Raw genomic sequence first — 26,367 nt, forward strand, 5'->3', positions numbered from 1 at the left:
GGGTTCTGAGACTGAAGTTCCCTCCTGGGGTTAAGATCGTTAGCTTTGCTGACGACGTAACCTTGGAGGTCTACGGGGAGTCAATCCCTGAGGTAGAACTAACTGCAGAACACGCGATCAAGCATAAGACGGAGGTAGTTATCGTCAACAACCGCAAGTCGGCACAACATGCAGTTATCCATGTGGGAGAAGTCGCGATCACTTCACAGCGAAGTCTGAAGTCTCTCGGAGTCATTATAGACGACAAGCTGACCTTCGGCAGCCACGTCGACTGTACATGCAAGAGAGCGTCGACTGCTGTTGCGGCTCTATCGAGGATGATGTCCAACAGCTCAAAGGTGTGCGCCAGTAGACGTAGGTTACTGGCAGCTGTTGCCGTATCTATCCTCAGGTACGGCGGCCCGTCATGGTCAAGAGCACTGAGGGTAACCAGTTACCTACAGAAACTGGAGAGCACCTACCGCGTGATGTGCCTCAGAGTGATATCTGCCTACCGCACGGTATCACACGATGCATCCTGCGTGATAGCGAGCATGATGCCAGTCGGGCTGGTCATTCGGGAAGATGAGGAGTGCTTTGAGCTACGTGGAAATAGGGGAGCCCGCGAGCGCACCAGGGTGACCTCGGTCGCCAGATGGCAGCGTGAGTGGGACAACTCCTCGAAAGGTAGGTGGACCCACCGGCTGATACCTAGCATATCGAGCTGGGTGGGCATGGGGAAGTTCACTTCCATCTGACACAATTCCTGTCAGGCCATGGCTGTTTCCGACAGTACCTCCACAGGTTCGGGCACGCGGAGGTCCCCAGGTGTAGACGAAACTGCCGAACACATACTATTCGTATGTCCTCGTTTCGACGTCGAAAGAAGAGCAATGCTTGACGTCTGCGGCTGGGACACAACCCCAATACCCTTATTCAGCGGATGTGTCAAACGGTGGAGAAGTGGAACGCAGTGTCGACTGCAAACACCCAGATTGCCTGTCGGCTACAGGGAATTTGGCGCACCGAGCAACAGACGACGGGCACGGCTAACTAGTGATTGGTTAGTTGGAGCGAAAAAGCCCGAGCGCAGAAAAGTGAGTGAATGGTCTGTTCATGCCGAGGCAGGTTTGGCGCAGCGACTGACAACCGCGTAAGGGGTAAACCCAGCCACCCCGAAGCAAGACAGCAGAGTGAGCGTATAGGCGTATAAGTGGACTGCCTCATGCCAAGACGGGAGGGTCGTAGCGTAGTATGTTGGGACTTAGCTATCGATGCCTCATGGCGTGGCAGAGGAGTGAAAGGGTGAGCATCCAAGTCAGTCTCACACGGCATGTTAAGGGTGAGCACAAAAGTCAGCCTCACATGGTATGGTAGAGGCTAGCACAAAAGTCAGCCTAGCAAGGAATGAAAAAGGTGAGCACCCAAGTCAGCCTCACATGGTATGGGTAAGGCGAGCACAAAAGTAAGCTTAGCAAAGAACGAAAAAGGTGAGCACAAAAGTCAGCCTCATGTGGAGTGTTTGAGAGTGAATCAAGGTGCGATAGAGAGAGCACCCAAGTAAGCCTCATACAGGACGTATGAACGCGTGAGCGAGAGTGAATGAGTACATCAAGTACAGCCATCCCCTCAGAAGTAATACCGAGAGGTAGTCCCTGGGGGGAACAATGGCGGAGCCTATTGGAGTTTAGTCGGTATTAATGGCAGCGTCACCATTCGAGCCCGACACACCCCCAGTACACCCCGTGTGGTAGCTTGGCATCTACGATTAGCACGTGTACTGGACTAGTACGTAAATGTATTCTCCATTGTAAAAAAGACGCTAAAAGTGAACGAGTACTTTTTGGAATAATTCAGTTTGAACGCGAGACTTTTAATCCGAATATCTATTGGAAGAGCTATAAATGGGCACAGAAAACTTGAAAAGAGGAACAAGAAAACCTAACCTAACGCTATGACGGATCCACCAGACGACACAGGGCCAAATAAAGGAGCGCCGCCGAAGGTCTACACGTTGTATGAATACACCCAACCGGATGTGTCTCCATTCAAAGTAATTGTATAGCTATCCCTAGGAAGATTGATCAGCATGCAGAAGAACTATAAAAATAGCATCCACAACATGCGAGCACTAGGGCGGAACCAAATCCTTGTCTTCCTGAAAGCTTACGAGACGCCAAACAAGCTACAAGTGGACTCTCTACTGAAGAACGACAACTATAAAGCATTCATTCACCGCAGTTTTGTATCCGTGTCTGGGGTTGTGGCCAGAGTACCTATCGATATAGATATGGAAGAGATCAGCGAAAATATCACCAGTGATAGGGTGACCATAACAGCGAGTATAAAACCAGGACAGTCGAAAGGGTATTGCTTCCCCCCGTTACCTCCCAATTGTCATTGCCTTTTCCGCATGTTTTCGGCAGTTAAAAAGTTCTAGGGGTCTGGCAGGCAGAGCTTCGACAGTAAAAAAGTTTTGGGAGTCTGGGAGGAAGAGCTCTGCCAGAAAGTCTTTCATCGGAATTCGATCACCAAGAACTTTTTCGGATTTTAGGCAGTTTTAGATACACTATCACCACCAAACGTTTCATGCTGAGATGGTCTATGCAGGACCGGCGAGGAGTTTTCAGTACTAAAAACACGACATTGACGTAAATAAGACACATCACCGATCCCAAGCAGCTTCCCTGCGCTATGTCTGGCAATCTCCAATGACAAACATTATCTCTCGATTTGAGAGCTGCAAAGCCTACCGTTGTTACCAAAAATTTCTCTGTTTAATCAATTGTTACTGGCGGATAGCTTGTTGTAAATAATATCAGTTTGAGCCCGAGCTTGAAAAAATTGACATCCCTGCGTGAACTTGAAAGAAAACAAAATTCAATTCATGCCCGTCGCGATGAATGAAATGTTTGGTTCGTTTCCTTCGTCATTCGTTCTCCCGACACAGCGCATTCGGGTTTGGTCATGTTCGGTTTAAGAAGCAAACTGAATTTTGTTTCCATTCTACCTATGAGAGGGATTATTGAGCAAAAGTGCACCAGATATAGATTATGCAGTTGACTTATGCTCGAAAATGTAGAAGATGCCAGCTTCAGCTTTCAAACTGTCCACGTGGTCAGAGCTGCAGAGTCATCTGCAAATTGCACAAACTCACAACCTTCCTCTTCTATTTCGTGTAGGAAGATTGCATGAACGTAAAACTGTGGGCGAGTCGCTTATGTTCAATGCGGAATCGTAGGGAATATACACTACACCCACACAAATATTAGCATCGCGACTGAGAATTTCTACTCAAGATCGTTACTATCAGTTTTATGTTTGGACGAGAACCTGTTGGGCACTGCGATAAGCACGCCGCCACCACGTTTTTTTTGCTGTACTGTCTGGATCGCGATCGTTACGGTGTACCGTGTACATTGAACCGAATAACTGGAGTGAGTTGATTTGATCAATGTTTCGGTCAAAACAGTAACATCATATTCGACCTCTGAAACAGCGACGAACAACTCGTCAATTTTTGTGCGTAATCCTCTCACGTTCTGCTAGTAGATACGAAGATGTTCCTACAAGTAATGTACTGATGGTTGAGCGGCGATGGTGGGTGGTGTCCGCGGTGTAGGGATAGGTTTTCAGCAGGTTCAGCATCTGTATGTCCTACTTCGGTTGAGCAATCATTGCAGTTACCTGTGTGAACAAATGCGGGAACTACAATCGGCTCTAATTGTTTTAGACTGTTGTTACCTGATCGAAACAGACCGTAGTTACTGCTTTCAGATTTCCTTGTTAATATACAATCGTCGATGATAGAATCAAGCTGATTGTCTACGGTAGTAAATTGCAATTTAGGATCGGATTCAGTGTGCACAGAATCTATGGCAGCTTCAGGTGGATCGACCACGGCATCCAACTAGTCAAAGTAGAGAGGAGGGCATGTAGAATATCATGCCGTGCAGGACTGATATGGCGGTTATCAGACCAGCGAAATCTAGCACGATCAGCTAGACCTAGAATCAAGTGAAGTGCATTAGCACGCCTCCCCCCGAAGTAGTCATTTCAAATGGAATCCGGGGGATCAGGCAAATGTCGGACTCCTTGGTGGAGTTTAGAGGAGTACGGTTCAAAGTTATCTTCTCTGTTCAGATTCCCTCTGGAGTGCCAACCGGCACATTAGGATCGATACCAGTTTGATTCTAATTACGGTATACTGGCGGCAGAAAACGGATGTGAATAAGGATATCATCGAAATTTATCCAAGGACCGACAACCACGCCATTCCACTACCCTAGTAAGGATTGGTGACACTTCCCTGAAACAGCGAGTGGGCTAATGATACCGGCTGTCCCTCGTCCCAGTAACACTTTGGTAGGTTTCCAAGTACGTTCGAAACCCGGTACCTTAGCCGATGGAAGTAGGCTCAGTTGAAGGCTCCTGAATAGCGTCGATTCGGCTCTGAACGCGGTACCCCATGAAGGACCGCGTCAACTCTTGCATGCGACCACACTGCTCGCAAAGGTAACCATGGGATGATGTGAGGCGACTACTTATTACAGGCGTAGATAGAGGCTTGGAGTTGGGACCCCAAAAGCAAGGAAACAAAAACAACAAAAATAAGAAAAATTCTAACGGAGCAACTGTGGGTCCCGTTCACCAAAGGTGGGCTAGCGTGGTCGCCGACCTAGCATAACGAACAAGTGTAACCGCAACAGCAGCGAGAGCAGCCTAGAGATGCCATACCGAGCACAAGCGGCGACAAACCAACTGGACGCCAAGGAAAGCTAGGATTTCAGGTGCGCACGCCGAAACGAAGCATTACCCAAGAAGACCAGCAGTCGGGATTATTTGAAGTGACAAAGTTGAGGCAAAAAATCGAAGAACTCTACGAATTCGTAAAATCAAGGGCAACGTGCACGGACAGATCAAGGATCTAGTGATTAGCATCACATCCGCCGTAGCAGCAGCCGAATGCGAACAGATGGCGTTACTAGAGCGAGCTGAAAACGTCGAAAGGACGCTGAAGACCACAGAGATAGCGAAAGCAGAAGCCTATAAGACGCCGAAGGGTGACCGATATTCGCGTTCTGCGAAAAAACGCCAAGAGCGGAGGAGGAACAGTAGAAGCCAAAGAAGGTCGGTGAAGGACAGCGAAACAGCCGACAATCGCAGAGTGAATCGCGAACCGAAGAAACTGCAGAAAAGATGAGGAAAAAACAGAAAGAAAATGACGAAAAGAAAAAAAAGGAAGAAAGAAGACCTTCTGCCATGCCAGCAGAAGCATAGGGGAGACGCTTTAGTCCTCAATGCAAACAACGGCGTGACGTACGCTGCGATCCTCAAAAGGGTGAAAGAGGATCGCAAGTTGAAGGATCTGAGGGAGAACGTTATAAGAATCAGGCGTACTCAGAAAGGCAAAATGCTGCTCGAGCTGAAGAAAGATCCATTAATTAAGAGCTCGGCCTATCGGGAACTCGTGGCAGAAGCGGTGGGAAGCAGTGGTCAGGTGCAGGAATACGGACGAGATCACAACGGAAGACGAAGTGAGAAGCGCGCTAATAGAGCAATGTAGCCTGGAGAAAGAGCAGATATCAATCAGATTGAGGAAGGCGTACAGTGGCACACAGACAGCAGTGATACGCTTATCACCAACCGCAGCCAACAAGCTTATGTCGACCGGTAAGATCAACATCGGATGGTCGGTGTGCTCGTTGCGATTGATCCCTAGAGCCACTAAGCAAATGGAGAGGTGTTTCGGGTGTCTGGGTTTCGGCCATCAGGGAAGAAATTGTAGATGTCCGGACAGTTCTGATCTGTGTAGAAAATATGGGGAGAAGGGACACATTGCTAGTGACTGCACCGAGCAACCGAAGTGCTTGCTCTGCATAAATGAGGGCGATTAAGACCACATGACGGGAGGCTTCTTATGCCCAGAGTACAAAACGGCGAAGGCAGGTCAATGAAGATGGAGATAACCCAGCTTAAGCTCAATCATTGTGACATCGCACAGTACCTGTTGTGGCAGTCAACAACAGAAACGAAGTGTGACGTTGCAATTATTGCAGAACCGTATCATGTCCCTCCCGATAACGGTACCTGGGTGGTGGATAGAGCAGAGATGGCTGCAATCCGGTTTCCCTGCTCAAGATGTGGTGGATAGCACACACGAAGGTTTCGTCGTCGCCAGGATCAACGACGTATTCGTGTGTAGCTGTTATACTCCTCCACGGTGGACACCAGAGCAGTACAACAGGATGTTGGACGCATTGCCAAAAACAGGGAAACCACCAGGAGATCAAGCATCATATCGGCCTATATGCCTGCTGGATACACTCGGTAAGCTCCTGGAAAGGGTCGTCCTCAACAGGCTGACGACTTCCGCTGAAATTGAGAACGAACTATTGCAGAGGCAGTTCGGGTTCCGGAATGGGATATCGACAGTGGACGCCATCCGCACAGTCATCGCGAACGCGGAGAAAGCATCGAAGCAAAAGAGAAGGGGTAGTTGCTTCTGCGCCGTGGTAATGATAGACGGGAAGAACGCGTTCAATAGTGCTAGCTGGACGGCGATTGCCGTAGCGCTGCACAGAATGCGGGTTCCGGAATATCTGTGCAAGGTTCTGAAAAGTTTCTTGCAGAACCGGGTACTGGTCTACGAAACGAACATGGGACAGAGGTCGATTAGGGTCACGGCGGGAGTACCTAAGGGCTCCAAACACGGCCCAACGCTCTGGAATATAATGTACAATACAGTGATAACACTGGAACTGCCCAGGGTTGTGGAGATCGTCGGCTTTGCAGATGTAGTCCTAACGATAACGGGCGAGGCCCTTGAGGAGGTGGAGATGTTGACAGCAGAGACAATAAGCATCGTGGAAACCTGGATGGCTACCCTAATAAACATCTTATCCTTCAAGAGTCTAACGACCTGTTCTGGGTATCATCCAAACAATATGTGGAATCGTTGGACTATATGGGTTAAAGTTCGTGTACAATATTTTTTCATTGGGGTAACGTCAAGTTGTAACTGGCTCACCACAAGACCGAGGTAATGCTGGTCAGCAACCGTAAAAAAATCCAGCATGTCGAGATCAGTGTCGGGGGACAATTCATCCAATCGATGCGTGCGCTGAAGCACCTGGGTGTGATGATCGACGATCGGTTAAATTACAACAGCCATGTGGACTATGTATGTGAGAAGGCTGCGAGGACAACTAACGCATTGGCAAGGATCATGCCGAATCACGGAGGAGCAAGAGGCAGCACGAGACGGCGTATGCGTAATTGCCGGGATGATCCCCATCTGCATCACTCTGACTGAGGACGTGGAATGCTGCCAGCGGAAATGCACGCAATGCAAAGAAACTGGTCCGAGCGGACTCGTTGGCTAAGTAACAGCTCATCCCAAATGTATGTACTTGGATACATAGGAAGTATAGAGAGGTGAACTTCCATTTGACGCTGTTTTTGTCCAGGCACGGATGCTTCCGGAAGTACCTGCATCGGTTTGCACTTGCTTCGTCACCCCTTTACCCGGAGTGTGTGGACGTGCAATAGACACCGGAACACGTGGTATTTGAATGTCTTAGGTTTGAAGAAGTTCGTAGGGGTATGCCTGTTGTGACAGTGGACAATCACAACAAAGGTTTGGTTATGTTCGGGATACGTTACAGCATCTGTGTGCGGGTAGAACGTACTATACCTGTAGGAGATGGCAAGCACACAAGCGTGCCCCTTCAGCAATCAGCTGACTGATTTTTTTACCGAGTTTGGGATCAAGAGTACCCAGTAGACCGGCAACAGTTTTGACTTCTTTCGGAACACTGCTAAATCAAACGGTAATTGGCTTCATATACCATTTGTCAAATATGAACTTTTTCTGAAAACTCTAGTTCACCCACAAGAGTTTTTATGTTTGTATGTGGAAATATATGAAAAATAGGCAAAAGAAACAATAAATTCAGTAAAAAATGCCAGTATCATCTTGTGTATCCCACAATCTGCAGATTTATAGTTTTATATGTAAGGATAGACATTGCCGAAGACTGCAAATTTATCCGATTTTGCAGTAAAAAGATATTCTCATATAAAGTTATGTGTTGCCTCTCTTTCTCGCGCATGCTCAGAATAGGCAATTACAAAAAAAATCGGCTGGTCTTCAAAGTCAAATAACTTTGTTGGAGAACTTCTAATTAATATGCAACCTTCAACAAAGCTGTTCTATATAAAATAAGCAATGTGACCAAAAGTTTTGAGGTATGCAGAGTTACTGTACAATTTTTTATTTGATTTTATGTTTTTATTTCCAAGTTTCTATAACTTGAAACTTCTTGTAGGTGAACTAAAGCTATCGATAAAAGCTCATATTTTGCATATGATTTATCCCAAGTAGCATTTCTAGTTTTATAGCACACTACAAGTACAATCTAAGTTTTAAGGAAGGCTTCAAGAGTAATTGTTACTAGGGATTTGAATTAGCAGTGTTCCGAAAAAAGTCAAAATTGTTGCCGGTCTAGTACCCAGTGTTACAGGGATCAAAGGTACCTGTCGTATAAGGTGAACGAAATATTTTGTATAAAAATTCATTCGAAAAAGTTTTTCTAGACAAAAGCCCTAATAAAATAATTGTAGTTGAAAATATTCATAAATAATTAGTTTGACGAGCTCATACATCGTTCAAAAAAATTTCACATATGTATTTTCAAAAATATGATACAACTTTTCCAAGACAAATGTAATACATTTGATTTGTTTTTAAACAACATAAACTACGAAATATGTCATTTTCTTTTTATATTGTGATAATTTTTTGTGTTTCGATATGGTAAGGAAATAAAATATCCCCAAAGATCAAGTGTCCCCACTCTCCCCCTGTCCTGATTTTTACGAAGTTTTGAATAATTAATCTATTTAACCATCAAATCCGGAAGTTCTTATGCCTTTCAATTATTCCACAAAAAATTAACAAACTTTGCCTTATTTTCGTCCGAGAGAAAAAGAACCTCCCCTTAACATTTAAACGCTTGAGTTGTTCGCAATCATCAACGCACACATACACCCGCGATCTCGTAACCATGATATCGAAGTGAAGTGTAAACCTACGAACGCCCGTGTTCGCGCTATTACGAAGTACTCACGTTCGGAAATCTCTGCCCTCGATCCTAGTAGCTAAGGTTCATACCTTCAGTTGAACCAATAAAAAATGACACTCATAGCTACTAAACAACACGTTCCAAGGCGACCTGATCGGGAGCTCTAGCGACATGGGGAAACTCACTCTGTCTTAGCATCTGAGATTCGCGGTCCGCGCGATCATTCCAGAACGCACGCAAATATGCGAATAACCACATGGTGATAAAATCAAAATTACACTCTCGAAGTTACCAACACACTAGCATACGCGACACACAAACGCCCACGCTAACATGCAGTCGCGATCATCCACACACACACACCTACGTCCAAGTTTTCGCAAACCTAAAAACGCCCCGATGAAATTCGTCTTTTTTGCAGAGCAGTCTAACATCAGCTTATCATCAATATCTACTCCATACGCATATGTAATTATGTACTTACATCCAACATAGACAACAACGCCGGCAAACAGCAGTATTAGCAAAAAGCCGGCAATCAGCGCACAGCCACACTTCTGATTGTCACCCAGCTTCTGCCGGGTAAACCGTATATCCGAATCACTGGACAGGACCGAATCCGCCCGGCTACTTTTCGAATGCCGATGATGATGGTGGTGATGATGATGATGATGTCCGTTCGAGCCTGACTTTTGTCCAGCTCCGGCCACCCCATTCCCCCGTTGGTGGTGAGGTTTCGACTGGCTACTGTCCGAGTTGGATCGATGTTTGCGGGATTTTTCCGGGGGACTACCGCCGCCGCCGCCGCTGTGCGGTACCCGATCCAGATCGAGATGATTAAGGTGGCTCAGGTGGTTGTGATGAAGTGGCGGAGGAAGATCGTCGAAGTACGGTGGTTCGTCCTCTGGCGGGGGTGGTGGCGGCAGGGAGTCATAGTCGTCAGATTCCGGGAGTTTAGTACTTTTCTGGAAGGGAAAGGTTCGTTGATTAGAAAGTTGAAGTCTTTTGTTTAATGTTAAAGTTATGGACATAGTATAGAATAACAATTTCAAATAATGTCATTTTTAACAGAATAGTTTACGATAAGAGCTTTGAACTATTGAGATATCTGCAGTTTGAAACGCACATTGACGCTGATATATTTTTTTAGTCCGAGTCGCTCTAGGTTTGCTCGAAACTGTCGTTTTTATGTGGATTTTGTAAACACTAGAGCGACACGAAACTAAAAACCAAAATCAGCATAGAACATTAAATGAAAATGTATAACCTCACTTCTCTGACAGTTCAGAGAGCTTGTTTAGATGGAAATTTTTGATTCGTCCCAGTACAGTCGTGATTCGCTGGTTGGACACTTTTTTTTTGTCGGACAATAGCCCGGTGAAAACGGTTCTCAATTGCAATCCGACCGGTACAAGAAGACGTGGCGCGCGGCGAGCACGATGGATCGACCAGGTGGAAGACGATTTGCGGACCCTTCGCAGACTGCGTGGCTGGCGACGCGCGGCCATGGACCGAGTGGAATGGAGGAATCTTTTGTATACGGCACAGGCCACTTCGGCCTTAATCTGTTAATAAATAAAAAAAACACTTTTTAACTGGACCGCTTCAACCTCCGCTAGTTGGACCGTTGTCCAACTAAAAAGCATCTGAACGTCAAAATCTCATGTCAAATTGACTTTGACAATCTGTCTAACAATCTTTTACACTACTAATGCTTCTTTGGAGAGTTTTTGACATTTATCAGTCGGTCCAATTAGCGAATTAAATTCGTTAGTTGGACATATGGCCCAACCAACGAATCACAACTGTACAAGGAACTTGAATCGAATTCTAACACCATGTAAACAAGCTCGATGAACTGTCATTTTTTCGAGCATTTTAACTCGTATGACGTCATCTTGCAATGCCCCATGAGATCTTGTACTTTTACTCTAAGATGTAAATAAATTGTTTTCCTCCAAATTTAAAATGTCAAAACTGCTATTGAGCTTGATTTATTTAATTTAACGATCAAAGCAGCTGGATACAACTATAGAGTTATTACCGACATAATTAACCTCACTTTTTTGACACTTCACTAGTATTGTTTACATAGACCTTGTATTTATATAAAATCCAAAGTCAAGTTCACTGTCCGCGTGCACTGGTTCATACAAAAAAGACAAGAAACAATACACTTAATAAAGCAATTTTCAACGAGAAAGTGCTTATTGGATAAACAATATTTAGGTTACCAGGCGAAATACTTGGAATTATCCCGCCGTTCAGATATCCACAAACTATTTCGCACGCCCCGCTTTGAAGGTCGTTTGGTTGGTGGTGGATGATAAAAAACAACCTATTCCAGACACGAAAAATTGCCAGCTCCAATGAGTGAAACTACTCGCTCGAACGGATCCACAACGGCACCGACCGCTCTGACCGCGCGCGCCAGCTTCGGACCGTGAGGAGGTGAGTGGAGTGAACAAAAAAAACTGATAATGCAATAAATTATGAAAAACAAGGCATCGAAAAAGGAATGCATATACGGAATGAGTAAAGACGCGAAAGCTCGTCGGAGATGGGAGCAATCCGAATCGTATGTCGGATACGATTCAGCGTCGGTAGCGCACGTTTTCTTCCGTCCGGGTCCGGGTGGAACATCGCGGCGCACATTTTTAACTGCTTTCGGGTTTCGAAAAATAAATTTCTCCTTCGCGCGGCGGCAACCAGCTGGTGATGGACACAAAGCGGATTTTATTATTTAATGAGGTTTCGATTGGGAAAATTGGCGCTGGTTTGGGACTAATTTGCATAATGACAGCCTGTAGCCGGAACGAGTTGAGCACAGGCCCGGGTTGCTAAGTTCTGTTACGTAAGAAACGAGATTAGCCGATAAGTTTTGGTGGATCGTCCAAATATTTTGTTGAGAAAATCTGAAATCAGAGCTTTATGCTCCATATTAAAAAAAATCTAAATATCTGTTAAAATGTACTGGACAACAACACTTAAGAAATTTAACCTTCTTCTAACCATGAGCTATTCTTCGATGTACAAAAAAGTAATATTAAATTTTGTTACATGTATTACATATCACTTGAACTGTAGTACACGAGAGTTAAATTTGCTCCGGAAAATTATTATTCGAATATTTTTGACATCTGACAATTTTCTTACTGAAAAAATATGCATTGTGGGAACTACTTCTCAGGGAATCAGAATCGGGGAAAGGTTTATTTTTGGAATTAATCCATTCTGACACACTTTCTGTGGCATATTGAATTTTGGATACGAGTAATGCGTAATGGTTCTCTGGTGAATAGTGCACATTCATTTTATCAAAATTACAATGACGCTGTTTTTTAAATAACGCTAAATGACAATTTTTATTAGGGCGGTTCAACTGGAGTTGCGGAAGGGATCCAGACTTTTATGCTTGGGCCGTCGAGTGGGGTAGAAGACAGACCAACGCAGGACGGTACAGCTTGTTGAAATCCCTGGCGAATCTGGATGTAAGGCTGTACAACGTTCTGTTCAATTAACACATTCCGTAAAGACGGTCGAAAATTCACTATTGACGTAACATAAATAACATGAATTGGCGAGTTAGTGAGCAGTACACTCATAGTATCCACCAAGCGATCCACTACACCATTGGTTGGCCGAACTGTACTGTAACGCGGAGAGTGTGGACTGGCGAGCGGAAGTGTAAAATAAAAGACTTCGCCGATGAGCTGTCAGAAATACTAGCGAAGGCGTTTGATGTAACAATGCCGAGTAAACTCCTGGCGTATAGTTGAAACATAAGGCTCTGCACCCTCCGAGCTGCCTGACTAAAAGCCAGTAGACGCATTCAGAGAGCAAGATCTGAGTCAGTTAAGGAAGAGTGTAAGGTGACATTTGAGGTGCCCATAGCTGCTTTTAAATGTAAGATAGCGCTGAGAAAGTCCACCTGCTACACGAAGTTGTGCTGCTGTTGTAGCAGATGCCAATCCCTGGGGCAACGCTTACCGTGTCGTGTTGGCCAAGGTCCCAACGACATCAGCTGAAATGAGGCATTGATTGACTGAAGACTCTCGTGGAGGGTCTCTTCCCGAAGCACGACTTAACCGCATGGTTGCCTACACCGTACGTCGATGTAGATAGTGGAAATGTTGATAACAATCAGGTCTCCAACGATGAGCTCCTTACAGTGGCAAAACGAGCAAAAGCGAAGAAAGCTCCCGGTCTGGACGGTATCCCTAAAATAGCACTGAAGACTGCGATCCTGGCATTTCCAGATATGTTCAGGACAGTGCTACAGAAAATGGTCTTGGAAAGATGATAGATCCAGAAGCTGGTGTTGCTGCCAAAACCAGGGAAGACACCAGCCCTAGTATCGTATTGGTCTATATGCCTGCTGGGTACTCTTGGTAAACTTCTAAAAAGGACCATCCTCAACTGACTAGCGAATTATGTTGAAAGTGAGAACGGGTTATCGGAGAAGCAATCTAGATTCTGTAAGTGCGGGTTCACACACTCGACCCAACTAGCTCAATTAGATTTTCACTCAGGGCCGGCAACCGTATCAGGGAGGACTCGAACAACCCGAAACTTACCCTTTTTTGCGAGGTGAAATTAGCGAGAGACAACTACGCAAGGAGTACTGGCTCTGAATGGAAAGAAACAGAATTAACATAATAGAACTTCTTTATTTCCCGATTCCGGAATATCGGTACCGCACTGTCGGTTAATCGATGGGGCCCATTGATGTATATTGGGGAGGGAGAGGAGAGAATCGTACCTTCTTGCTTAGTCGATGTGACGGTTCAACCGCCGTAAGATGACGCTGTTCGGCTAGTGTGCCGCCTGAAGTGCTGCACGTTCCGTCGGCCAGAATCTCCCACCACTTAGGAGATGCGCGTCGATTCACCGCGGCGAGGGGTGTCACGTCGTATTCTTGCTGAAGGTGGTGGTGAGGAAATCGGGGTACTTCGGTCCGTTCCCAAGCATCAGCGACTGCTTCAAAACCGTGCCTGTAGCTGAACGCAGGGCCCCGCCGGGGCTGACGGTGTGGTTCCGATGGGTGATCTTATCAGGTATCTATTCTGGCGTGTCCCACACTGGCTGCTTCGATCCCGTGGGTTCTCGAAGGAAAAGAGCACTGTGGCGATTTATACTAATTAAATATTCTTCACGGCACAAGTCACTTTTTCGCCGCCGTCCTCGATCGGATTTTCGAGGGCCTGACTTTTTCCCGTTCGCTTGGCTTGATGATCTATCATCGACTGCCTTTTCATTTCAATCCTCACCATCTCCTCTCCCTTTCCATTACTCTGCGATCTTCATGCTCTCTCTCCCGCCCCCGTTGACGTGCAGGATGCAGTAGTGATGAGCAGCCAAAATATCCCATCGAAGTGGTATAATTTTGGCTGTTCAAATATTTCGGGAACCTTTTACAGGGTTTGGCTATTAATGCGGTCTTTTTCCGTTACAAAAAGGGATTTTTTTTATATTACCGTTTGAGAAGTACGGCTGCTGCTGGCCCGGGCACTTAATCACGGTTCCTTAAGGGAACCTTTGATAAGCCCCAACACCTGGTATGGATGTTCCGGGGTGGACGCAAAAGGTCTCTTTTTGAGGTCTGGGTCGGTATATAGCAGTGCGTCCGTAGTTTCTCAAAAGGTAACGTTAACAATTTTATAGTATTCCGAAAACACGCTGCCTAATTATTGGTTTATTAATTTTTTCCGGGGTTAGTAAACTTATCCTATGTTAAACAAAAATACAAAAATTATAGCAAGAAAATTATACTAACGACAATATATAAACACAGAGCCAGATAAACAAATAGAAAATAACTTTAAACACTTACACGCTAATTCTTACAAACTACCAAAAAAACTCCAACCCAGATGTCTCTCACTTGTTACGAACAAAAGGGACGGTAACAATTCCGGAAATGGATTGCGATGGTGGTGTCACTCCTGGTCAGAGCAGATTCGTGGGCTAAGTAGGTGCATAGGAAGCATGGAAAGATAAATTACGATTTAACGCAATTTTTGTCCGGGCGTGGCTGCTGACGGAAGTACCTACATCGGTTTAGACAAGCTTTGTCACCCCTTTGTTCAGAATGTGTAAATGTGCAGGAGACACCGGAACACGTGGTATTCGAATGTCATAGGTTCGAGGAAGTTCGGAAGTTAACCCTCCGGAAGTCGCGTAAATGGCTCACTGAACGAGCAGCCGCAGCTTGTCTAAGAAGATTTCGCTAGATTTTCAGAGCAGCGTGCACTTAGTGCACTAGCGCGACTGCCGGTATAGCCGAAGCGATGTGCCACGACGAACATACCTAGGACGCTGTCAGCAGTGTAGTGATGCGGACACCCTCCTAGCTGCAGAGGGCGAAGGGATCAACAAATTAGCGCCGCCGGCTATAAAGCAGCCGCGAAACATTCCTTCACCAGGAAACTTTCCGTCGTAGTAGACTGAATCCACCGACGGGGACTAGTTGAGCAATACGCGGCGACCTGATGCTACATCAGGTTCAGGTCATCGGGGTGGCAGCGAACTGGACACCAGACTCCACCGGAGTTGCTGGACCGACTTCGGCACTTTACCGATTGGTCGATGGAGGAGATTGGAGAGCAACAGAAGAACTAATTTTGGGATAACTTCCACCGCCAGGGAACTCTTCGTCGGTGTAATCTAAATCCATCGCCGGGTAGTAGATGAGTGAGGTGTAACGGAATAGTAGTTTCGGATCGTCGGGTCTAAGACAGTTGATCTCTAGGCCAGCATCGAGCAGGTGCTATCCGCCTTCTGAGGTAGCGAAATGAGAGGGTCACTGTCAAGGGTTGTGGGCATCAAAACCCCGTTATTTCACACACACACACACACACACATATATATATATATATATATATATATATATATATATATATATATATATATATATATATATATATATATATATATATATATATATATATATATATATATATATATATATATATATATATATATATATATATATATATATATATATATATATATATATATATATATATATATATATATATATATAAACTCATTCCCACAAAGGAATGCCCACCGACACATCTAAATCTAAATGTTACTCAATACCAGTAGGATCCTAATTGATGGTATACTGGTCACAGAATGGCACAACGGACACGAAACAAGAATCAATGAGCTTGATACTACACTACAGAGTTGACAGTTGCGCTATTCTGATCCTTAATAGTGAAGGGTGACTGACACCGTCCCGAAATGGCGAGAAGACTAATGGTTCTGCTGCCTCCCGTACAGTTAAAACAGTGGCAAGCCTCCGAATACGATCAAAACTCGTAACCAAAAATTGGTGGTACTAGGCACGGATGGACCATTTCCGTTTACTCGAAGATCCGGCACTGTTAACTATTTCCATGAACAATAGTGTCAACCCTAGGATGACCTCACTACTTGCATAGACAGCCATGGGATCACGAAAGGCGAGTATGTGCAACTAAAAATTTAAAAAAAAAACATGAACGACGACGACGATACAAGGGAAATAGCATACGGCGACGGTCGAGGTCGACTAGCGATAAGCATCAATAAGAGTGTCGGTTCTCCAAAAGAGGAGTCTACAGCTTGGGAGGACAAACACGATGGAGTTCAGAAGAAGATAGAAGAGCTTTACGAGTTCATTAAGGACAAGAATAAGGAAGCCTAGAATACCGAAAACGCTTAACGAGTCCAAGGCGAAAGCAGTATCCTCAGAAGCAGAAGCTACGCTGATGGGTTCCCGTAATCCGGCAGTCACTTCGATGAAGAGAAGAAAATAACCTAAAAATGATCAAGTAGGTCATCTGAGGAAACAGACGTTTGGCGCACTGACGTAAAACACAAGGCGATGCAGATGGTAAGGAAGGAGATACTAAAACCTTGTCATGATAAAATGAAGGGTTATGCATTGATCGTCGAATTGAAGGAAGGAATGACATACGCTAAGACATATACCCACTCCGCTAAGAAGAAATATAGCGCAGTATACTCAGCTTACTGTACATCTTTACTGCGTGTAAATGTGTGCTGATTGGGGCAAACAATACGCGTGGTTTCAAAGTGATAATTATTTTAACGCTCGTTTCTTCTTCGGATCATTTTTTGATAACAAATTCAAGATGTATGAAATGTCTTAGCTAGTTGCTAGTAAGTCCAAAAATACTGCTCCAAACGAAAATTGGGCAGGGTGAAGCCGGAGTAAAAACATCCGCCATTCTTCTACTTTTTTCATACATTGTTTAGAAAAAAGGGTTTTCAATTTTTTGGCTTTAAGTGGTGTTAATATCACAGTAAATTGTTGTCTAGGATGTACAGCGGAAAACTGTAGCATGAAACTATGCCATTGGACTGAAACTAAGCATGTTTTGGATGAAAATCAACTAATCAAAAATGCTTAGTACTTTCAGAAGAGTTGACCAGAATAGCATTGTCTTAAACTTCCCCGAAGATACCATCCTTTTATCATGTCTGATTTAAAAGATAAGGGAATCGTCGACCTAGCGCCTGAGTTCCAAAATACTTTGATGCAACCACATGAAGGCTACATACTAAGCATCAACTTTGCTGAATACAGTATACTTCTAAAGTTATTAATTTAATCCACTTTTTTCAATCTACGGCCAATCTGTGAGTCGGATGTTCGAAGGTGAAGTAGCGTGTTTAGAGCAATAAAAACATGATAACACTTCGGAGAGCTGCCTAGATTGTATCACTTAATTAATCATGTTAATTGAGATTTGTATAACTCCTTACCACATCCTACTATCAACAACTTCCCGTGACAAACGTGGAGAGGCAGAGGCACACGAACATCCTTTTTCTTCCCCGAAGACAGTAAGGACGTGATCGGCGCCGTTATTGGCATTTAACAGTATAGACCTCTCGAAACGTGCACATTGAGTATGTATAGCTACTTCCAGGTTCCATTCGTTCATTCTCTGTGCACTTTCGCTTGTTCTGGTCGATCACGGAGTAGCATCTACGAATTGCACGATCATCATGCTCAAAAGGTACAATATCCTCCAAAAAGTTCCCAGCCAAGGTAAGGGCCCGCCTTCACTGCACAGTAGTCCAGAATGTGAATTTCAACTGTGGTTATAACGAAATATAGCTTAGCCTTATGTTTAGGAAAGGAAAGTTGTAATCTGCAAGGTTCTTTTTTCGTGTAAGTAGCAGTTCGGGTGGATCTAATTTCAGCAAGATCGAAAATTGAACTTTTCAATGGTTTGAGATAGAGCTTCATTGTTTTCGATAAACTTATAGAACAACACGTTTTAAACAAATTTGCTGAAGACATACAAGCTCTATCTATCTCTTTGCACGAGAAATTAAAATGTAAGCCTTAGGGTGTTCCTTAAAAAATGTTTTTATTGATAAATTTTTTGTAGTTTTTTCTTTACACTAAAGCAACCTTTGAACAACTTGTAATTTGTTCGTATACACAAACTACAAAACTATTTTCGTTTCAAAGATATGACAACTTTTACATGAAAAGCTTCGATTAGGGCACTTAACATTAAATACCATTCTAACGAAAGAAAGTCATCTTAACGAAAGATTAAAACTACAAAAGTTTTATAAATAAACCCATATTGTAAGAAACACCTACATTTCTTTGGTGAATTTCTGGTGAAATGAAATGTATAAGACAAAGAGCTCCAATGTGTTCGTCAAAGTTCTTTAACAGATCAATTTCTTTAATTTTTAGATGGTCATTTTCTGTAGTCGACTTGCAAGTACTTAAATGACTCTAGCCGAAAAAGTATGCTTTATATCCTTATTACCAAGATTTCATTGGAAAGCTAAGAAAATTTCCCACCAAATTATGTACAAATAACTTTTAGTTAAGTGTACTAAGTGTGATTGTAGAACTTGCTAAGATGCATCATTTCGATAATGATAAAGATGATGTATGTTATTGACTATTTTGAAGAAAATTAGCAAAAACGCAAATAATACACTAACTTTAAACTAATTTGCTTCTAAAAGAGTACTAAATTCACTTAACTGTAAGTTAACAGTACATTTTTCTATATACCATTTTCTTAGCTTTGCAGTGGAAACAAAAAAATATATGATAAGTGGCATACTTTTTATTTATAGCTAGTATAAGAGAAAATAAGATAAAAAATATCCAAGTTCAATAACCCGAACACGTGGAAAGAGATAAGTCTATGACGTCAAAGAACATGCATGCAGCTTTTTCATACGAACAATCTGAAGTCTTAAAATAATGATGTTAACTATTTAAGTTTCTAGCATTAGTGTTTGATAGTAGTCGTAATTACATTTATGAAATCAAAATACGGCTTAGTAAATGCATCATCGGTAGCCACACGAAGAAACGAGAGCAGATTTCGTACAGTGCAGGAACTACCACGGTGCCATGCGCAAGCCCCTCGGTTGATAGGTGCATGAAAATCAAAAGCCACAAAGGAATTTTCTTGAAAATCACTCGATAAATCTCAAGCAACTGGCATCACGACAGTGACAGAACGATTTCCAGAAAAAAAGAAGATTGAAAAAACAATCGAGTTGGTCACACGCGCTTCGAGCAAAACTACTTCGGTGCAAAGTTCGAGAGAGTGAAAAGCGGTAACCCGCTAAAACCGAAGGCCGTAAGCAAGTTCGAGTATCAATTGTCGTGCGGAATTCAGCAACGGAAAACGCATCCGACCCTCATCGTTGCAGACGGGCAAAACCATCGGACGAACTTTTCACCAGCGAGGTGTGATTTCTCGAATAAGATTCATCACTCGATCTGCGCTACGGATTCCGCAATCCTTTAAAACTCCGTTCAAGGAAGGTTTTCACGGTGGAAGGTTGAGAAGCCAAGAATCGAAAACCGAGCAAGGTTCATACCCGTAGCGCACGTGAGCGTGCCCGCACAACATAACCTCGCACAGCAACAAGAAAGGCTCTCACCAGAGGGCCTCAGTTTTGGAGTGGATTCTTCAGTTCGGAGCAGTTCGTCCCAGCCCCGGAGCAGGTTTCTCCCTCTCGGAGCGGACGTCTCAAGTTCCCGGGCAGATCTGTCGTACACGGAGTAGAGCAACGACGGCGGAACGAGGCAACTCGGTTCCGGAGCAGACCCTCCACGGTGAGACCAAGCAACTCGGTTCCGGATTGGCTTTAGTTAGCATGTCGTACACGCGGGGAACTGGAGAGCAGGGGATGCTGCACTCTTCGACCAGATACCATCTGAAAGAAGAAGCATGCGTCACACCAGTCGACGTGTCACATTGGCTGCATGATGCCGATCGGAAGTTCGATCTCACGAACGGAGTTGAGCGTGTGAGGAGAACGCGAAGTGTCAACCATCGAAGGGGTACGCGCAGTGCCACACGCGGCAAGAAAAGGGCTGTGAGTAGGTAGCAATTAAGAGTGACACCACTTGTGAAATTTAGACCCTAAGCTCTGCATGACAGGTCAGCATAGGGGAGATTAGACCACAAGCGATAATGTGCACACAATATACACAACATGAGATTTAATGTTTGGCCTTCACGTTTTGGTTCGTGTCTTAAGTATGAGCTAGTTTTAAATATTACAAGTTTTTGAGAAATGGACGAAAACTCGATAAAAGCTCTAACTTTACGATATTTTACTTCTAAAATGTTACTTAAGATATAAGGACACCATTTAATATGAAATTTTCTCACCTTTCTAATGAAACTAACAAAGTTGAAATAAAAAGTGTACTTTTTGAGATAGAGACATTTAAAGATAAACAATTCAATTTCAGAAAAAGTACGATAACTCTGTAAAGGCTGAAATTTGATGGTATGTGCAGAACAATTTTTTCCCCCAAATATGATTCTCTATCACCCCACGAGAGACTCTTAACCATGAACCAAACACTCAGTATATCGCCAAAAATAGATTTACTTTTTGGTACAACAGTCTAGAGGGTGTGAAGTATATTTTTCAATATTAGGAGCCATAGTACTCAAGAAGGTCGTCAAACGGTGGGATAACAAAATTCTCACAAGTTTCCTATCTCATCCCTCCACGCGAGTCTAAGTCTATTGATGACATTTGGTCTTTAGACCGGCGACGACTGGGTGCTATCAGCCTTCTGCCGATAGTAGCAGAATGAGAGGGTGCGAACAGATCTAGTCGAGAAAACATTGCCGTAAAAATGAATAGTTGATCGGAAATTAGCCCCAATACGAATAATCTGACTAGTATCTATGATCATGGGTCAATACGTATTGAAAATTCGCCGCGTCTGTTTTTATGAACCTAATTTCAAGCTCCGTTATTGCTAACACGCCCGTGCATCAGGTTAACAATCCTTTATATTTCCCTTCAGTGTTCGTTATTATCGCTCGTATACTTGTATTCCACAAACAATCCGATATGGAAAATAAGAAATACTTTCCTTGATTTGTAACATCTCGCGCTATTTTTGCCTGTATAATGTGTTATCACTCGGTAGTTTTCAAGGCAATAAATATATCGTAAAGAAGAAGTAGCGAATTCTGTCCAAATACTGTTGCAATAAATAGTGATCCGGCCCATTACGCAGATAAGATTAGCTTTTCTAGGCAATACTCCCACGGTCGGCCGTGTGGAGTTCAAATTGCTCCTATTTAGGGAACATAGTATACTCTCGGTAGCCGGCTGCCCAGAGTTTAAAAAGAACCAAAAACTAAACAAGATCTCTTTTTCGAGTGATCGTGCACTCGAAGACTAACTAAACAACTACCTAATAAAATATGCTTTACAGGTCGCATCGCTTGCTTGGAGCGAATCCTAGACCTGATACCCTTCCAAACTACCAACTCCGCGACACCTATGGAAGAGTCTGATGAATCGTCGTCCTTCCGTTAAGTAGGTGGAGCATCAACACTTCCTGTCTAACTTATCCTTTATCCTTCCCCGTGAACGATGGAGATGGGGGCGGCCGGCAATGATGGCTATCATGCTGTTGAGGTTTTAATATGGGTCGGATTGGTAAGAATTCCTACTTACCATTTCCTAAGCAACTCTTATTAGATAATCAGCAGTCAAACATGATGAAGTCAGTGTGCAATCCGCCAAAATCATCGTCACAACGCAACGCAACGCAATTAGGAGCCATAGTACTCAAGAAAGAGCAAGCAAATGAAGGAAGAGAGTTTAAAAAAGCGTGGAATAGATTCAGATAAGCAAGCTTTGAACTTTCCGACGATTTAACACTTTGCTTGCTACCGCAGGGGTCGGGATATTTGAAATGCAATTCAGCTGAGTCTGCGGCATGTCCGGACTAGCGTAAAGTGACTTAATACTTCATGTTTCCCCAATACTTTGCTTCTTATTTGCCCTATTTGTCAGGGCGGCCTAGGTGCCCCTAAAAGAATTTCGGATTTTAGTGCATAAATAAACAAAAGCGAAAATATATAAATTTACCGACCTTTATTTTCTTCTCTAAAATCCTCACGCTACTGCAATTGTAGGCGGAAAGGCGGGTGGTCACTTCCGACCGGCCGGGACTGCTCCGGCAGCGGTCGTTGACTTTTAGCTAGCGAGGTGAGCTTGGCTCATTTGTTAGAACCTCCCTAGCGACGTTGGTGACGAATCACCGGATTGTTTGTTCCCCGTAAAGAATCCCGGAAAACACCGCAGTGTTCTTCGTAGAGGGCGCGTTATCCACCACGCTTGGTGCGCCTGCTGGATCCTTGCGGTTAGCTGGAGAAGCGAAAGCTCCTTGGTAATTAGCTTCCCACAAGCGGCGATCCAACACCAACACACTAATTTCTGAAGCACATGCACTTGCACTGGCCTATGTCAGCTAGGAAACGACAAAATTCACAGCACATGAGGTCGTTTTTTCGACGAAAACAAGCCCAGACAGCATCGTCGCATAGCTGTGGTTGCTGATGATCAGCATAACCAGCGCACACTTATTTTCCTAAGAGGAGAGCGGAGATCTACCTAAGCCCTAAGTTATTTTTAGACAAACACGTGAAAAGGACATAAGTCTCTCTTTGTTTACTTTCTCTTCCGTCTCTTAGCATAATATGCTAAACGACATCACAATCTTTAGATATTTATTGAGACTCATTTGATCTTATGCCCTTTTCAAAAGTTTAGCTAGATTTATATACGAATGTCAAACAAAAATTTCTACATCCCACACTACTTTTACAGTAAACGGCAAGTTACGGCGGATAGCCTAGAACAACGTTTCAATAGCCTACCGATCGCCAGCATCTAGTTTAACCTGCCTGTCCGCCATTTCGTTTACTGGGATACATCTGCACAAACGAAACGGTGACAAACGCTAAAATGAACGAAAATTTACAACTAAATGTGAACGTTATACATAACAGCTCACCGCATCATGTTGCCAAAACAAATGCACTCTACGGAGAGAGCCTGCAAAAATAGGTATATTTCCACCCAGTGCAAAATTGTTACCCTGGCGGCTTACAGAATAAAACCGTTTTTTCTTCTGAAAAAACACTAAGAAAACTTTAAACCTTGACTTTAAATTTCTTGTAAAATGTAATGCATGATGGATGGAGATTACATATCCTCAGCAAACTTTTCTAAAATTAGTCGTTCCATAACTTCACTGAAGGCAGTATCGCTCTATCTAGAATGATAAACATATATTTTATCTCGATTAAATTAGAATTATCCTAAATGTTGTTTTAACAAAACGCAAGGGCTCACAAACTATGGAAACTTTTCCTAACTAAGGCTAATATGTTTAGTTTTAGTAATAACTAAAAATTCGCGCTAAATTTGCATTTGGACCACTGTGTAATGGTTGCTTTAAAGTAAAGTTTACCTTACCGGTTTGGCCTACTCAGATCCAAATGTGCAACACACGAAAGCCACAGAAGCAGTCGGTGCATGAACTACTGATAGGCCATCTCAAGCTCACGACACTTTGTTGCCATAACAAGCCGTGAATTGTTCGTCTGCACCCCGTCTGGTAACGAAGCAAAACCCAGTAGGTAGGTAGGTATGATCTGATAACCTACTACGATATAGTACCAGTTACCTAATGACTTTTTCCTGAGGTTACAGCAACAAGCTGAACATTAGTTCCACCAATTGGTGAAAATTGGCGAAACACTGAAAAACCGATTCAACCCAGCCGACCGGACAAAAACAATCGATTATACAATATTTTTTAGGCTCGTTTGGAAAATAATACCAGTTTTCGTTTGTATGAACCGTAAAAGTTATTTCGTTGCTTGGAAAAGCATGAAAATATGATATGTATGCCGTCATTACCCAACCCCTTTCCCGAGATGGGCCAGCTGTAATCTAATTAATTTGCAATCACCATTGGTTAACAACCAATTGACAGCTCGTAACGGACGCCCATGTGGTTGCTAGGTTGCGAGTGTGCGCTGTTATAGCGGAATAAGGAAAGGAAACTTCAAAAGCAAAACAAAAACAAATGTAACATCATTTCGATGCAATTGGTCCGAATGCCGTTGCTACAGAAACAGGGCGCCAACGTGTTGTGATGATGTCCGTGAACAATAAACCACTACCGTGACACAGTTCAAAAACGTGCGTAATGGTTCGATCGGAGGTTTTTATGTACGGATGCGGTAGAAGAAATGACGTTCGATAAGCTGATGAGTGGTGAAGTAATCAAAGCTTTCCGCGTACTGATTCAAACTTGTGTGTAGCAAAATTTAATCATTCGAAACTGGCGGTGAAGCCTGAAATTAAAACTACGGCCTTTTAAGTTCTGGCTCGACGTAATATGTTGCGTCAATTATATGCAATTCCTTGTTGGGTTTTAGTAACCTGTGATACTGGACGGTGTTTACACTCATCATTAAAACTCCAATAAGTGAATTAGTTATGGAATTTGCGTTTCGATTTCGTCTCATCAGAATGCGACACTAATTTAGTGATGGGACTAAGCTAACGCCGGATTGACACTAGCTCCAAAACACGTAAATACTATTTGTGTTTCTAAAACCTGCTTGGTTGAATTTCCACATTGAAAAAAAAACAAAAAAAAACGCTGTTACGTTTTACCTTCACTTCCTAAAACCCTCCGACCCTAGTTTGATGAACATTCCGTAAGCAACCCTTTACCAGAGAGCATCAGCCTCCACAGCCTCATGTTATCCAACCTCTCTCTCGAACGCATCGGAATCCAGCAGGTTGAAAAGGGAAACTTTTTGCACTCGAATGGGCCATTGTCCGATCGATAGATACCTACGATTAATGAATCGCATGGTTGACCACCATCGATTGGTTAAATTTCACCGAAGCATACTCATCTATCGGAGCTTCTCCACAGCTATCTGCGATCGGTTGACTACCACAGTGCACATTGATACCATCGGTATGTCGGCACAACCTGTTGAGCAGCGGCGCATCATGGATGATGTATTCGCACTACAAGTACGTACTAAGTTATATCTATACGTCTATTCCATAAAGTGCAAGTAATCTCACTTTCATAACACTGATACTGCACGTGTTATAGTAAGTAGGATAACACGAAAATGTGTTGTGAATTAGATTAAAAATGAATAATTAAAGGTTCACTCCTTTTACAAATGGAAATAGGGGACATGTTTAACCTGCTTAATACTTTTTTAATTATTGTCGTAAGTGATTTTAAATATTCGTTGATTTGATAGCATTGTAAAGCAAACTAATTTTGTTGTTTTTTTTAGTGTTTATTTGATCAACTAGAGATCTGATCCGCAGGGTATTAAATGTACGTGGGGAATACGCACGATTTTGTCTAAGTGGGATGACGACTTACAGTGCTGGGAAAATCACCAAAAATCAAAAATCATCAGTGATAATTATCACTGCTGATCATGCTGTGTTATGATCACAACCATAAAAAATCGCTAGTGATTTTCTCTGAAGCAATAATGTGCTAGCAAAAAATCATTGCAATAAAATCACCGCCTATGATCACGGCCTGATTATGATTTTTTTTTGATCAGGATTATGAAGTTGAGAAAATCAGGTACGATAGAAAAGATGAAAAATCGGGATTGATGGTATTGTACAAGATTATTGTAAGAAACTCCTTATGATGATGATTTAGCCAAATGATTTTGGGAGTGAGAGCGATCCAGCACACATGTAGGGATGCAAAATAATCCAAATTCTAACGATTTCAGCTTTTCGGGAATGTGTTTTATATTGAAGGACAAGTTGTTGGTAGTTGAAAATCAATAGTTTTTGACATTTTCAATGCACAGGGGGGTCTGCCGATGTGTCAAAATGGAATTTTTTCAAACTTTTCGGGAATGTGTTTTATATTGAAGGACAAGTTGTTGGTAGT

The 26,367-nt window shown here is 43.3% G+C and overlaps 1 protein-coding gene across 1 annotated transcript in view; it reads right to left on the reverse strand.

Annotated features, from left to right (window-relative positions):
• LOC131682279 (uncharacterized) overlaps window positions 1-26,367 on the reverse strand; it is a 144,282-nt gene that overhangs the window by 7,831 nt on the left and 110,084 nt on the right. The window contains exon 3 of the mRNA XM_058963652.1: window positions 9,550-10,030. Coding sequence (XP_058819635.1) covers window positions 9,550-10,030 — 481 coding nt within the window. The remainder of the gene's footprint in view (window positions 1-9,549; window positions 10,031-26,367) is intronic.

This window comes from Topomyia yanbarensis, chromosome 1 (assembly GCF_030247195.1).
Source record: "Topomyia yanbarensis strain Yona2022 chromosome 1, ASM3024719v1, whole genome shotgun sequence".
Lineage (NCBI taxonomy): Eukaryota > Metazoa > Arthropoda > Insecta > Diptera > Culicidae > Topomyia > Topomyia yanbarensis.